Source organism: Hyperolius riggenbachi, chromosome 10 (genome assembly GCF_040937935.1).
Source record: "Hyperolius riggenbachi isolate aHypRig1 chromosome 10, aHypRig1.pri, whole genome shotgun sequence".
NCBI lineage: Eukaryota > Metazoa > Chordata > Amphibia > Anura > Hyperoliidae > Hyperolius > Hyperolius riggenbachi.
The window spans coordinates 36,719,789-36,734,120 of NC_090655.1; the positions used below are offsets into that span (position 1 = coordinate 36,719,789).

At 44.6% G+C, this 14,332-nt stretch overlaps 1 protein-coding gene across 12 annotated transcripts in view; it reads left to right on the forward strand.

Annotated features, from left to right (window-relative positions):
• CPEB3 (cytoplasmic polyadenylation element binding protein 3) overlaps positions 1 to 14,332 on the forward strand; it is a 255,613-nt gene that overhangs the window by 90,291 nt on the left and 150,990 nt on the right. For 2 of the 12 annotated variants that reach the window (XM_068257800.1, XM_068257801.1), the window contains exon 1: positions 14,130 to 14,193. The exons of 9 other annotated variants lie outside the window; for them this stretch is intronic. In XM_068257800.1, the coding sequence (XP_068113901.1) occupies positions 14,145 to 14,193 (49 nt within the window). In that variant the 5' untranslated portion in view covers positions 14,130 to 14,144. Of the gene's footprint in view, positions 1 to 14,055; positions 14,194 to 14,332 lie in introns of those variants that run through there. One more of the 12 variants, XM_068257802.1, reaches the window with a different exon arrangement.

Consider the following 14,332-nt stretch of genomic DNA (forward strand, 5'->3'; position numbering starts at 1 on the left):
GGAGAAATAGTGAAATGCGCATGTCAAGTCTAGTACGAACGACCGTTTCCAACGATGTACTACTTTTGCAAACGATCGTCGTTGGAAAAAATTCTCCAAGCTAGATCGTTCGTTTTTTAACGATCTAGCTTGTCCGTCGTTAGACTTAATAGTCGTTGGCTGCTTTTTTTTTTTTTAAACGATCGTCGTTTGAAAACGACTATAGTTGCATGTGTGTACGCACCTTTATTCAATCTTATCCTGTTATTCCAGTGATCTATGTTTGTCCGAAAATCCATAAAAGTCTGGACAACCCTCCAGGTCGACCGATAGTTGCAGGGATGGACTTGGTTCTAGCCCCTATTGCTAAATATCTAGATCAAGTACTTGGACCAGACGTAGTGTCCCTAAAATCGTATCTTAAGGACACACAGATGTTTTTGGACATTTTGAAGAATATGCCTCTTTTGAAAATGGGTGGTTACTAGTTACTGTGGACGTTGAAAGCTTATATACGTCCATACCCCATGAGAGTGGTATGGAGGCAGTACGATATGTTTTAGAAACTGCGTCTGATCTATCTGCACAACAGACACAGTTTGTAGGTTGCTCTAGATGGTACTTAAATACAACAATTTTAGATTTGAAGAACAGTTCTATATGCAGATGAGGGGTACAGCAATGGGGTCGAATGTGGCCCCGTCCTACACAAATATTTACATGGGAGTTTATGAGGAAATGTTTGTTTATCCAAATGTGCTTTTTCAGAAACATGCAGTTCAGTGGTTTCGTTACATGGATGATATATTTTGCGTGTGGGCGGGGCCACATTCGACCCTTCTCGAGTTGGTTGATGAGCTTATGCATAGATGTCCAGACATTAAGCTTACTGTCCATAGTTCTATGCATAAGAATGCATTCTTCTGTGAACTAAAACCCTGGCTTTTAATTTAGCTGTAGGGATAACAGTTGTGCCTGGATGAGTGAATCTGTGAATGCAATTGTTTGAACATTTGCATTTGAGTGTGCGAAGGGTTAATAGATTTTTGCTGTTTTCTAGCCACACCCCCTTCAGCACCTCCCTTTCCCTAATAATTTATTTAATGTCCTAACTAGAGGCGATGTGCCTGGATATATGTATGTTTATTCTTATCATTGACCCCTGTGGCTAGGGTCCAATTCGGTGCACTCCCCCCTTCCCCTGTATGTTTGTCAGCATGCAGACAGCTTATGCTGGTGTATGCGCATGGTGCACATGGTGCACATGGACACATAACATTAGCTCCCTTGTGCGATTGGTAAGATGCACTGTCTTTCCCAGGAGAGGAAGTTAATATGTGTGCTCCTAATCCATTGATAGGTTTGATGCAATGAATGTGTTTGCATGTCTGCACTATGCATGTTACAGGGCCAGAGTTAGGACACCTATGTTTACCTGGGTACTTCTGCGCAGTATAGGTGATAAGAATGCATTCTTCTGTGAACTAAAACCCTGACTTTTAATTTAGCTGTAGGGATAACAGTTGTGCCTGGATGAGTGAATCTGTGAATGCAATTGTTTGAACATTTGCATGTGAGTGTGCGAAGGGTTAATAGATTTTTGTAGTTCTATGGAACAGATCAGTTTTTTAGATACAATGGTGATATGTAAAGATCAGAAGCTGGTCACGGATCTCTATACTAAGCCCACGGATGTAAACTCCCTGTTGCATTTTGGGAGTTTCCATCCGTGGGCCACCAGGAGATCCGCCCAGTTGGACAATTTCAGAGAGTACACAGGATAGTTGATGATGACGAAGTCAGGACACAGAGGATTAATGAGATGCAGGATACATTTATGCAGAGAGGTTATCCAGAGGAAATAGTACAGGGGGCGAAATCTTGGGTTCAAGATGGTGGCATTGAGGGAAGGGGTCCACGCAGGGATGTCAGAGAGAGAATACCTTTTGTAACAAGATATAATACGCAGAGTGAGCGCATAGCTAAAATAATTAAGAGACATTGGTACTTACTCTCTGATAGTTTCCCTGATATAGTACATTTTAAAAACACTTCTCTTATCTCCTATAAAAGGGCACCCAATCTGCGAGACCAATTGGCCCGCTCAGATTCTGGTCCCAGGGGTCAGTCAAAATCTAATCGCAGAGGCACGTTTCCATGTATGAATTGCGTCCATTGCAATTCAGTGATAAGGGGTGACCAGATAGTACACCCCTACAGAGGTACTAAATTTAAGATACATGATTGTTTCACATGTGACTCTAGTTATGTAGTGTATGCATTGAAATGTCCAGGTGGACTGTTATACGTCGGACAGACCACACACGAGATTAAAAAACGTTTGTCGTCGCATAAGCATGCGATTAGAGAATCTTTGACTGACCAAGCAGTGGCTTACCATTTTCATCAGGCCAAACATCATGTAAGCCAACTCAGGTTTATGATTATTGAGCAGGTTGGGCCCCTTAGGAGAGGAGGTGATAGAATTAAAAAATTGCTTTACAGAGAAGCCTTTTGGATTTAAAAGCTGGACACAATGGAACCACGGGGGTTTAAATAGAGAACTTGATTTACTGCCGTTTTATATAATTTTGTTTCATCCCTGTTACATTTTGCCCAGCTTTGGGCATGATGTCACACCTGTGACATTGTGTTTGTTTTGTTATGCAGAATGTCTGCTATGTGTTTATCTAAAGAAGATTCCCTTCCCTTCTGGTATTCCATTATACATGCTAATCTGATAGCTTTGTTTTTCTTTTACCTGCTCTCATTCTTTCTCCTCTGCTTGTCCCCTCCACTTTATATCTAATGTGCAATTCTATTGTGGTTGTATGTGAATCTATTGGACTATAGGACACTTCGTAGCACTGTATGGAGAGGTCTCCTCTTCCCATTGGCCGCCGCTGCCAACGCTCCCTCTGTTTACATCGCACAGCGCAGAGCAGCGGTTTTTCCACCGCCTGTGTCTGTGGTTGCTAGGGAGGCGCGGTGGGCGGGGCTTAGCCCCGCTCTCCGCGTCACACAGGCAAGTTCCCCATCAGGTCTGCCGGTGCGGCAGCCTGGTGGGAGGTGCTGCTGTGATGACCTGGCACAGGAGGGGGCTGGATGAGTGGCGGCTTCTGGTGAGGTGGGAGAGGTGGGCGAGGACCATGTTTGAATGCTCCAATAGCAAGTAATGTGAGAAGTTCCAAATCAGGTCCGCATAAGGCAGGACCAGGAGGATTGGTTAGATATTTGATAATGTTCTTTGATTGGCTAATTCTTGCTATGCTGGGGGTATATATAGAGGCATGTGTTCATGAGATGTTTGTTCATTGACAGCACAGCTTGACAAAGGGGCGGCTACCCTGAAACGTTGCTTTGACTGCTGTAATGCTTTTCATAAGAAAATAAAAGAGCAAATTACAATGGAAGGTGCCGGTCTTCTTGACTTCCACTGCTAGCACTTCTGGGAACATAAACATTAAGAAAGCCACGCCCCTTCTGCTGACCACTCCTGTTTTTGTCTATGCCAGTAGCATGGAGGCTGAATGACAGTCTGAACACGCCTCCTCTGAATAAAGTCCTGAAATAGATGGGATGGTGAGTGGCAGCTCACCTCCTGCTGTGAGGAAAAGAGCGCTGAACTGTACAGATGAATAGAATAATGAGGCAGGCAGGAACTGGACTTTGTGGGAGAAGTTTGCAGTGGCTAATCAATGTGGGTGCTGCTGATCAACTAACCCGCAGCTGTTCTTGTTAACTACTCCCAAGTCTGATTAGCCCCTGGAAATTTTAGTTTTTGTTGAGTGGCTTATTGATATCCAGATTTTTAATTGTGGATTTTTTAACATGCCCGGAAGTGCCACTGAACAAAAGGGATACCATTAGTCTGTTTATTTACATCCTTAGAAATTTCAGAGCTCTGACTTTTGCCCTGTCCAGAACCTGTTTGGGATAACCTCTTTCAAGGAACTGCTCCTCCTTTTCCTTCATGTAGATATTACTCATTTTGGCATCCCTGCAGATCCTTAGGACTCTGAGGAACTGTGATATCGGCAGTCCTTCTGTAAATGTTTGGGGTGGGCGCTGTCAAAATGGAGTAACATGTTCCTGTTGGTTGGCTTACAATAGTGTGGCAATCAAGATTCCACCCCGTGTGTTACCATAACATCAAGGCATGGGATCTGGATGTGGGAGGTCTCCTGGTTGAACACAGTGGCCTCAATTCTAGTAGGGTTATCAAACAAATTACCTCATATTATGTAATTTACCTCATGAGGTAATGACATTTAGCAATTCTGGTAGGTTTTAGTCATGTTTTACCTCATGATGTAAATTATGAGGTAATTCATGAGGTAATTTACCAAAAATAGCTATTCTCATGGAAATTAGGGGGCATGTTAGCACATAATTTACCTATCTGTTTAAGACCTGCCTGTACCTGGAGGTAACGTCAATATGTATGCATTTTGCAGTTTTTAGTGGAGTTCCTATTGCTGTTTTAATGCCGTTCCTATTCAGGCTGTAATAGAAAAGAATAGTACAAATAAAATTACAAATATTTACTGGATTTTTTTTTATATAAGGGATACCTATAAATATACTTTTCATAGGTTGCTACGTAATCAAATACACCTTCCCCCCCCCCCCCTCAAAAAAAAAAGAAAATCTTTCAAAGACTATCCTAACTTATAGAAGATAATTAAAAACTACTATTATTTATTTACCGCATACTTACTGCTGAAATACCTCATGTTTTACCTCATGTTTGGAAATGGAGAAACATCTTTCAGAATTGCTAAAAAAAAAGAGAAAAATACCTCATGAGGTATTTTACCTACAAAAAATATCTACCTCACATAGCTACCAGAATTGAGGCCATTTAATGCCTATGTATCTAGTCCACCATAGGACATGAAGTTTATATGCTTGTGAGGTGTATACGTGTCATTTCTGAATGAGGTCCATAAACAAATTTGCCAAGGCTAGTGCAGCTGAGCTGCCCATCGTTGTCCCCTGTTTGTACCATATGCTTTCAGAACGGAAGAAATTGGACCTAATAATCAATTTGAGTCCACTAGATAGTATGAACTCTGTAGGGATTGTGGGGTATTGGGATTCCCTCAAAATGGCCCGGACAGCCTCAAGCCCAGCCTCGTTCAGGATGGACGTGTATAAGGACCCTATGTCCATAGTGCATAACAACATGTTATTACCAGTGTTTGGGGATATTTTATTGGCATATATTAAAACTAATTTTCAGTGATCCAGTCGTTGTCAATCCCTAATCTCAATAAACCACTAACGTTCTCTTTTGATGTTATTTGTGGGGTCACTGCATATTGATGTGTAGGTAGTGATTTTGCCCAACATATCAACCATGCCTTCACAGTATTCTGAGTAACCCACTATGACCACTGAACCTCCCTTATCGTCAGGTTTAATAATTACTGTTGTCTTCTTCCCTCTATGTGGTGATGGCATTGCTTTCAGCTTTAGAGCAGATCTGAACTCTTGCACAGGAGAGAAGGAGAACACAGAGAATTCCACCTTGTATGTGTTTATAGAAAACAGTCTGTCTAATTCTCCCTTCTCAGCAAGTAATGAGCTAGTGTAATTTGAGCTCTCAGCTATCTTCAACTCTGCTGTGTTGAGAGCTAATATGACACAGGAGTTAAAAGCAGATCCGAGATGAAAAAGTAACTATAACAAGTAACTTGTCTATATATCTTATCTAAAGTTTAGATAGTTTACACAGCAAATCTAGCTGCAAACAGCTTCAAAAGTTTGTTTATTTATTGCTGTGATACAATGAGGGCAGCCATGTTCTGTTTGTCACACTACACTGAGGCAAGCTGATAGCATCTTCAGCCTTCAGGCTGTGGAAAATATCACTCCCCCCTCCACCTCCCTCCTCCCCTCTGCCTCTTGGCTTGAGGAATGCCCTATAAACTGTATGAAAGGAACACAATTATGCAATGAGTAAAAGTTTATCTCGGATCCACTTTAACAATTTCTGTGCTCCCAGCAAACCAGGAAATAACTACACTGCAGCATCTTTATAAGCTGTAACAAGGAAATGTTTTTCTGTTAAGGTTATTATGCTGTTGCTTACCTTTTACAGCAGAGCGGAAGTTCTGAGTTAAAGTGAACCTGAGATGGCTCACTAGTGCTAATTTATACTTACCTTGGGCTTCCTCCAGCCCCATAAGCATCGTGGCCTCCCTCCCCGATCACTCCGTTAAGCCGCTATGACTCCCGGTAATCCGGGCAGCTGTGGCCTTCTGTGCATACACAGGCGCAGAACGCTCCGGGGGACGCAAGCACGACAGGGGAGCACACACGGCCGAACTGAGCATGTGCAGAAGCCCTCGACTTGTAGTGGTTGACTGGATTACCGGGAGTCGTATCGCCAGAACGGAGGGGCTGAAGAGGACAGCGAGGGAAGCCACAGTGCATATGGGGCTGGAGGAAGCCCCAGGTAAGTATAATTTAACTCTAGTGCACCATCTCTGGTACACTTTAAGGTAAGCTTTAAGCTGTGCAACTTGTTGAATCGCTTCCTCCTCAATCGTGCTCCCATTGCTGAGAGCATACTGCTCTCAGCAATCACTGGCGTAACAATAGGGGATGCGACCTCTGCCAGTTTTGGGGGGCTGGAGGGGTGGCAGCATGAGGGGAAAGCCATGCCCACAGTCGGCGGGGAGGGGGGACAGTCCCCCCCCTCCCTCACCTCGGGGCTCTCCCCTCTGCGCTCCCCTCCAGCTTAATGAGTGTCCCGGCAGCGGCGGGCAGCAGCAGGCAACGGCTGATACATATCTTCCGTGCGCTCCAGCATGCGTTCCTCACTCTAGTCTCTGACGCGACTTCCTGTTTATACAGGAAGTCGCGTCACAGACTAGAGTGAGGAACTCGCGCACGGAAGATGGAAGGTATGTATCAGCCGTTGCCAGCCACTGCCCCAAGACTCATTAAGCTGGAGGGGAGCTCAGAGGGGAGAGCCCTGAGGTGAGGGAAGGGGGGGACCGTTACCCCTCCCTGCCGACTGTGGCCATGGCTTTCCCCTCATGCTGCGACCCCTCCAGCGCGCCAAAACGGCCCCGAGCGGGCCCGGGGGGGGATGGATGGGGCACTCAGAATTTCTGCAGGGGGGCCCGGTGGGGCCTAGTTACACCCCTGTCAGCAATTTTAGATTTTGTTTCTTACTGCACAAGTGCAAAACACTCCCGGCCCTGGGAGTACGATGGAGGAGGCATGCGGCATGGGGCTGCACATGCAGCGTTCGGGGTAGACTGCGGAGATACAGAGTAGCGCAAAATGACGGTGCAGATCCAGGAGGATTTCAGAGGGCTGGAAGAAACCCAAGTTAAGTAACTGGCCACATTTTTTTTTTTCGTTCACTTACAGTCTTCTTTAAACACAAAATTTCCTTACTGAGGGTCTACTCTGACATACATGAAGGTTATATGACATTTTGTGTTCTACTGTGGCGGCCAGGGGCTATGGTAACAAAGCTAACACCCTCGACACATTTGAAATGTCAGACACAAAAATATGCTGAACCCAAGGCATGCAAACTGTCCTGTTCCCTTGTACTAAGCTTAGCAATTTTTTTTTAACTGCAATCTTAAAACTGGAACAAAACAAAACTCCACGGCTCATAAGAAACTAGTGTTGGTGTTCAAATTTGGAATATCTAATTTGGAATACTCAGATACTCCCAAACACCACACTTCAGCACCAAACAAGTGGACAGGGTCAGGGGGAGTTCCACTTACTTGCGTTTCACATGTTTCTGATAGTTCTCCTTCTGGCTCTGGACTGTTGACATTCAAATCCCTACACAACTTGGGCCCTGAATACATGAAGGACTTGCTAAAACTGCATCACACCTCTCACACCCTCAGATCGGCAGGATCTATATACTTGGTCACTCCCAGAGTGCACCTCAAAACCATTGGAGCCAGAGCTTTCTGTCATGCTGCCCCTACCCTTTGGAATTCCCTACCACATCCAGTAACATCCCTACCATCCCAGTAGTTATTCATATCCGGACTGAAAAGCCAGCCGTTTCGCCTGGCATTTGTGGACTTGTAGTATTCTACCTCTGTACCAAAATTCTCCAATCAACCAATTACTGGTCTGAGTCATGCTTATGCGCTTTGAGTCCTGTGGCAACAAAGCGCTTAACAAATGTTTGTTGTTGTTGAAATGGTGCTGAAGTTCGGCATTTGGAAGTATTGGTTTTGAATTCGATATGCGGAGTTTGAACACTACAAAAAACTGCCCTCTCCCTTCATATGTATTGAAGAATGCACTTCACTTCTTCCAACAGTGTTGATAGGTCAAAGCCCTAGTTCACCCTCCAAAGTTATAATTGCATTCAGGGATAGCCTGATGCCTGATACATGCTTGCCAGTTGCTTGAACCGGCGTTAAAAGCACCTCCCCGAAGCAGTAGGAACTACTCACCAATTGTCCAGACGCTGTCTTCTATGCATCCAGCAACTCCCAGGGGCTTTCCATATTTTCCACATCAAGCCATATCGGGAGCCGTGCATGGAAAGCTGCTGGAAGGTGCAGGATGCAGTAAAGAAGGCGGCCGGACGATCGGTGAGTAGTTCCTGCTCTCAACCCCCCCCCCCTTCCCCCCAAAAGCTCAGCCCCGTTATACCTCAGGGATGCCGGTTAGTTGAGACTTCCGCTTGCATGAGTTCTGGGTAACGGGGACTTTGCTGTATTTGCATCAACAAAATTAAATTATTCATTTCTGTATTTTAAAGATGTATTCTCACTGCTGCAGTGGATCACAAGTCCCCAGATCCTCACGCTAAACAGCTGGCATTCTCTTCCCACTGACCAGCCTGAAGTCATATGGTAGTTGCTGGAACATGGTCCACATCATGGAGAGTTGGGGCGGACTGACCGACCCTGCTGCGGCTACACTTCTCTGGTCATCAAGACTCTGACTGGAAATGCATCCAGCTCTCTTCTCTCATCACATGGGCAGCTTCACTTTAGAAGGGGAGGGCTGGTTTAGTTTGGGCGCGGGCTCTTGGCTATCATATAGCCTAGTGCGTGCGACGGTTTTGAGTTTGGCTACAGGATGGTAATTAGTTTGCCTACACTGTAGCAGTGTAGCCAAACTCATATAGCTGTTGGGGAGGAGCACTGAATGGTAATTAGATTGGCTACGCCGTAGCAGTGTAGCCAAACTCATATAGCTGTTGGGGAGGAGCACTGAATGTTAGTTAAATTGGCTACACTGTAAGGCCTTGTTCACATTGCGTTCCGATTTGCGCTAGAATTCGCTTTGGGCGGTTTTTTTAAGCTTTTTTTTGCGATTCCCAGCAATTTCTGTGCATTGGGTGTTTTTGGTAAGTGTTTTTGTTATCGCTTTTGTAAGTGAACTCTTTCACCCGGAAATGAATAAATACAATGTATTTATTCATAAAAGCGCGAACGCAATCGCTGGATAATCACCAGATAAAGCGATTTGTGAGCGTTTTGCGTTTTTCCTATACCTTCCATTGTAGCAAAATCGCTCCGAAAATGGTCCATGCAGCGCTTTGCTGGTCGGAAAGCGCACAGAACGCCCCATTTTGAACTAGCGCATAGGAAAGCATGGTGTAAGTGCTTTCAGGGCGATTTTTGAAAAATCGCCAGCGCTTACAAAAAATGAAAAAGCGCCTCTAGTATGAACGAGCACTTACAGTGTAGCCAAACTCGTATAGCTATTGGGGGTGGTGCACAGAATGATAAATAGTTAGGCGGTCGGATCGGTTGTGAGTTTGGCTACAGTGTAACTGAACTCGCATTTCGGCTGCTCCGGAGGGCTATTGTGATGGAATAGGAACAGCTTGGGCTGTAATATAGTCAAGCCACAAGGGTAAGGTTAGTGTAAAGAGGTAGGCTATTATTAGGCACAGTGGTTACTGTTAGGTGCTGGTAGGAGAGGACAGTGTGAGGAAGAGAGAACGAGTAATTTAATCCCTTTTTTTTGTATAGCGCTTTTCTCCTGTCTGGCTCAAAGCACTTGCAAGGCAGCCATAAGAGCGCACTCAGCAGGCAGCAGCAGTGTTAGGGAGTCTCCCCCAAAGAACTCCTTACTGAATAGATGCAGCGTACTGAATAGGAAGAGCGAGATTTGATCCCAGGTCTCCTACGTCAGAGGCAGAGCCCTTACCCATTACACTACAGTAGATATTATAGGAGCACCCCTTTTATAGTAAACTTCATGGGACTGGGCCAATAGTTTACTATATCAGGAGTTTAACTGTATAAGAATTCTTCATACACTGTATATTTAGACAGACACATGGTCGGGACATGGTGACTGAGTTTACTGTAGGCAGAGGTTTATGATATCAGTTTATATTTCAAATATAGGTAACATCTTGCTCCAGGGGTAAACCACAATACGTCTATGTATGCAGTGGGAGGAATATGGAGGCTTCCATATGCATTCTGTTATAAACAATGCCAGTTGCCTGACTGTTATGCTAGGCTTTAGTTGTTTTGGAGTTACACACCTACAAGTGTACAGCCACTGGAGTCACATCAGAGTCAAAGCATCTGATCTGGATGCTCATTGTCGGCTCGTGACTAAAGGTCCGTATACACACATTAGACTAAACTCGGAAGAGAATCTGACATAGGCTTTGACATGTCGGCAAAAGATCTGGCAATCTGGATCATCTTGCCCGTATTCTACCTGACTGCATTGTTTTCTCCTGAGCTCCTCCCCCGCCATAGTGACAGAACGGACATTGCATGGTCTTCCATACAGGGGATTTACTTTTGATAAATGATGTTTAATGGGCAGCAATGGAGTGGGGTGTCAGAGACACACTGCGTTCTCGCACGTTTACACAACGGCACGAAGAATGCACAAGTTTTTCATCCATATTTGATGAGTCACTTTAGTACCAGCAGTCTCTGGCCCAAAAAACCTTAATGATATAATGAATTGTATGTGTAGAACAACTAGGAAACAGAACATTAGTGGCAAAGAACAGTCTCAGATTTTTCCTTTCAGTTATATAGCTTTTTTTATAACGCTGGCTCTTTCTCTAATATTTACAATTTACAAAGTACACTCTGCATTTTAAACTATGAAACAGAGCATAACTAATGACCCTTTGAACTTCTCTGCAGTAAAATCTTATCTGAAGTTGTCTTTCATTGTTTTGTTTTTTTATGTATAAGTGCTTCTGAAAATAGCATTGCTCTCTTACTAAATTAGTCTGAGAGCTCAGAGAAGCTCTTTGGCATAGATAACAAGTCAAGTTTCTTAACTCTTCCGGTATTGGAAACAATATGAGCTACTAATCTGTGCTGCTAATGTTTTATTTCTTAGCTGTACTACACATACAAATGATTATCTCATAAGTTTATTTTCACTTTTACTCATTGCATAATTGTGTTCCTTTCATATAGTTTATAGGGTATTCCTCAAGCCAAATACTTTTTTTGTTTTAATACTCTAATTCCCTATAAACTAAACAAGCCTTGCCCACAGCTTACCAGAGAGCCTTGGCAATCTCAGCCTTAGTAGGAACGGCTTGTAGGAGCTCAGTCTGGGCAGGAGGAGGAGGAAGAGGTTACTAGCCAGAGATTTCAGAGGCAGAGGAGGGGAGTGGGAGATACAGATCAGCTTGCATGTGTGTAATGTGACAAACAAAACATGGCTGCCCTCATTGTATCACAGGAATAAATAATCATAAACTGTTGGAAGCTGTTTGCAGCTAGATTTGCTGGGTAAACTATCTAAACTTTAGCACCAAAAACTGGTGCTTGCCAACATCACGCCGCAAGGAATTGCTGCTTCCATCGATCACCCATCACTATGATGGCAAAGCACTGTGAGCCAGTCAGGAGACTATTTCATTGGTTCCTGACCCTGTGATCAATGTGAGTCAATGTGATTGGCTCACAGTGATCAGGGGGTCAGAAGCCAATGAATTTGTCTCCTGATCGGTTCACGGCCCTCTGCCTTCGTACCGATGGCAGAGCGAGTGGGCTGTGGAGAGGGAGAGATCAGCGGTAGCGTTGAGAGAGCGCGTGGTGGTGGTGAGTGAAATCTACGCCCTGGCAGGGACAACAGCTCCTGGGGCGTAGATTTCAATTAGTGTTTTTTTTTTGCGTTACAACTTTAAAGAGACTTTGTAACAAAATAAAGGTCCCCTGGGGGGTACTCACCTTGGTAAGGGGAAGCCTCAGGGTCTTAATGAGGTTTCCCCCACCCCTGTAGCTGCAGGCAGTCCAGCGCTGGCTCCCTCGAAGTGTCCCGGAATCTTCCCCAGACAAGGCTGATAAGCGCTGATTTATTTACCTTCCCTGGCTCCAGCGGGGGCGCTGTTGCGGCAAACCGTACGGAGATAGGCGGAAATACCTGATCTCTGTCGGGTCCGCTCTACTACGCAGGTGCAGGAGACTTGTGCCTGTGCAGCAGAGCGGGCCGACAGCGATCGGTATTTCCGCCTATCTCCGAGCGGATATTGCGCCTGCGCTGGAGCCGGGGAGGTAAATATTTACATGCCTGCTGTTCGGTGGGGCACAGCGAGACCGACGTGGGGCACAGGAGGACGGGGGAAGCCTCGATCGGATCTGGAGGCCTCCCTCTACCGAGGTGAGTACCCCCCAGGGGCACTTTTTGTAGTTAAAGGTTTTCTTTAACGTCGCATTACAACGCAACGTCCCAATGTGAATATGCCCTTAAGATAGATACAGACACTTCATTACTATCGTCTGGAATGGCGGTTGAGAGATTATTCTTGAGATTAATATTAGGAACAATAGCTGTACAGATGTGCTGCTTGGTTATAACCAAGCAGTCTATTCCTGTCTTGACAAATGATCATTTCTAGTGACGAAAGTCTAGTGTCTATACACTCTATACGGCCTTTCAGATTTCATAATGAAGTTTGAATAGAATTGTCATAATTGCTAGGTGCTGAATGGAAAATCTATAATAGGAGGGTGCAACAGCATGTCCGCAATTGCAATCTTAAAATGCGATTGTGCATTTGTTCTCATTTACATTGTACAGTGATTATTGATTAAATGAAATCGCAATTGTTTAATAAATGCTTCATGCAGCGCATTTGTGATTTACAGAAATTGCAAACAGTGCAGTGTGAATAATCCCATAGGGATACATTGTTCACAACGCTTCACTGATCGCTGGTGATCAGCAAGGGATTAAAGGACAACTGTAGTGAGAAAACTTTGGAAGCCACCATATTTATTTCCTTTTAAGCAATACCAGTTACCTGGCAGCCCTGCTGGTCTATTTGGCTAAAGTAGTGTCTTAATCACACCAGAAACAAGCATGCAGGTAATCTTGTCAGCTCTGACAATAATGCCAGAAACATCTGATCTGCTGCATGCTTGTTCAGGGTCTAGGGCTGAAAGTATTAGAGGCAAAGGATCAGTAGGAATGCCAGGTAACTGGTATTGATTAAAAGGAAATAAATATGGCAGCCTCCATAAACCTCTCATTTCAGTTGTCCTTTAAAGGGAACCTTAACTCAAAAACAAAACAAAACATGAGTTTCACTTAACTGGGGGCATCTACCAGCCCCTGCAGCCATCCCTCATGTTTTTTTGGGGGGGTTAAGGTTCCCTTTAATTCTGGGAATACACGGTTCGTTTCTGGCGCTCAATTCTCTCGATCGTTTTTGCAGCTCGATTCTGCAGTTGATTCTCTTATCTTCCGCTCATTTTTTTCTTATCTTTTACCATTCACTTCTCTCAGAAATCGAGCGGTGAAAGAATCGAAAGGGAGATCGGACATGTCGGAAGTTATCTATCGAACCATCTAATCGCCTTAAAAACGAACCGCGTATTCCCATCATAAATGCTGAAAAGCCCCCCAGTCTGAATGGGCGCAAACATATGGTGCAGGCTGTGCATTTGCTCTATTACTTCCAGTCTGTTCTTTATCAAGACAGCTTTGATGAGCAAGGTGCAATAAATATGGTTATCACACAGCACCTGTTTTTATTATGTTTAAACAATCAGACTAGTTAGGCAGTCGCTGCTGATTTGCTTTCTAGGTGGTCTTCAGTCAGGTTTCTGTCTAGTAGCTGCTATTGACAGTTGGAAGTGAGGCAGGTACAGGAGTGACAGTTGCAGCAGGGCAAGTCATCATCATGGCTCTGGCTGGAATGGGCATTACAAATGGAAACCATAGAAGGTATAGTGATGCCATGTAGTGTGCTAGAGGCAGGTAGGTAGTGGCAGCAGCGGTGGGTGAGGGGAGATCCCTGTAGAGTACAGCCTGGTAACCTTGCTGAAGGACGCAGCAGTCTCTATTATTGACGTATGCAAATAGCCCAGGGATGGGGGAGGCGCTTGCCGATAACAGG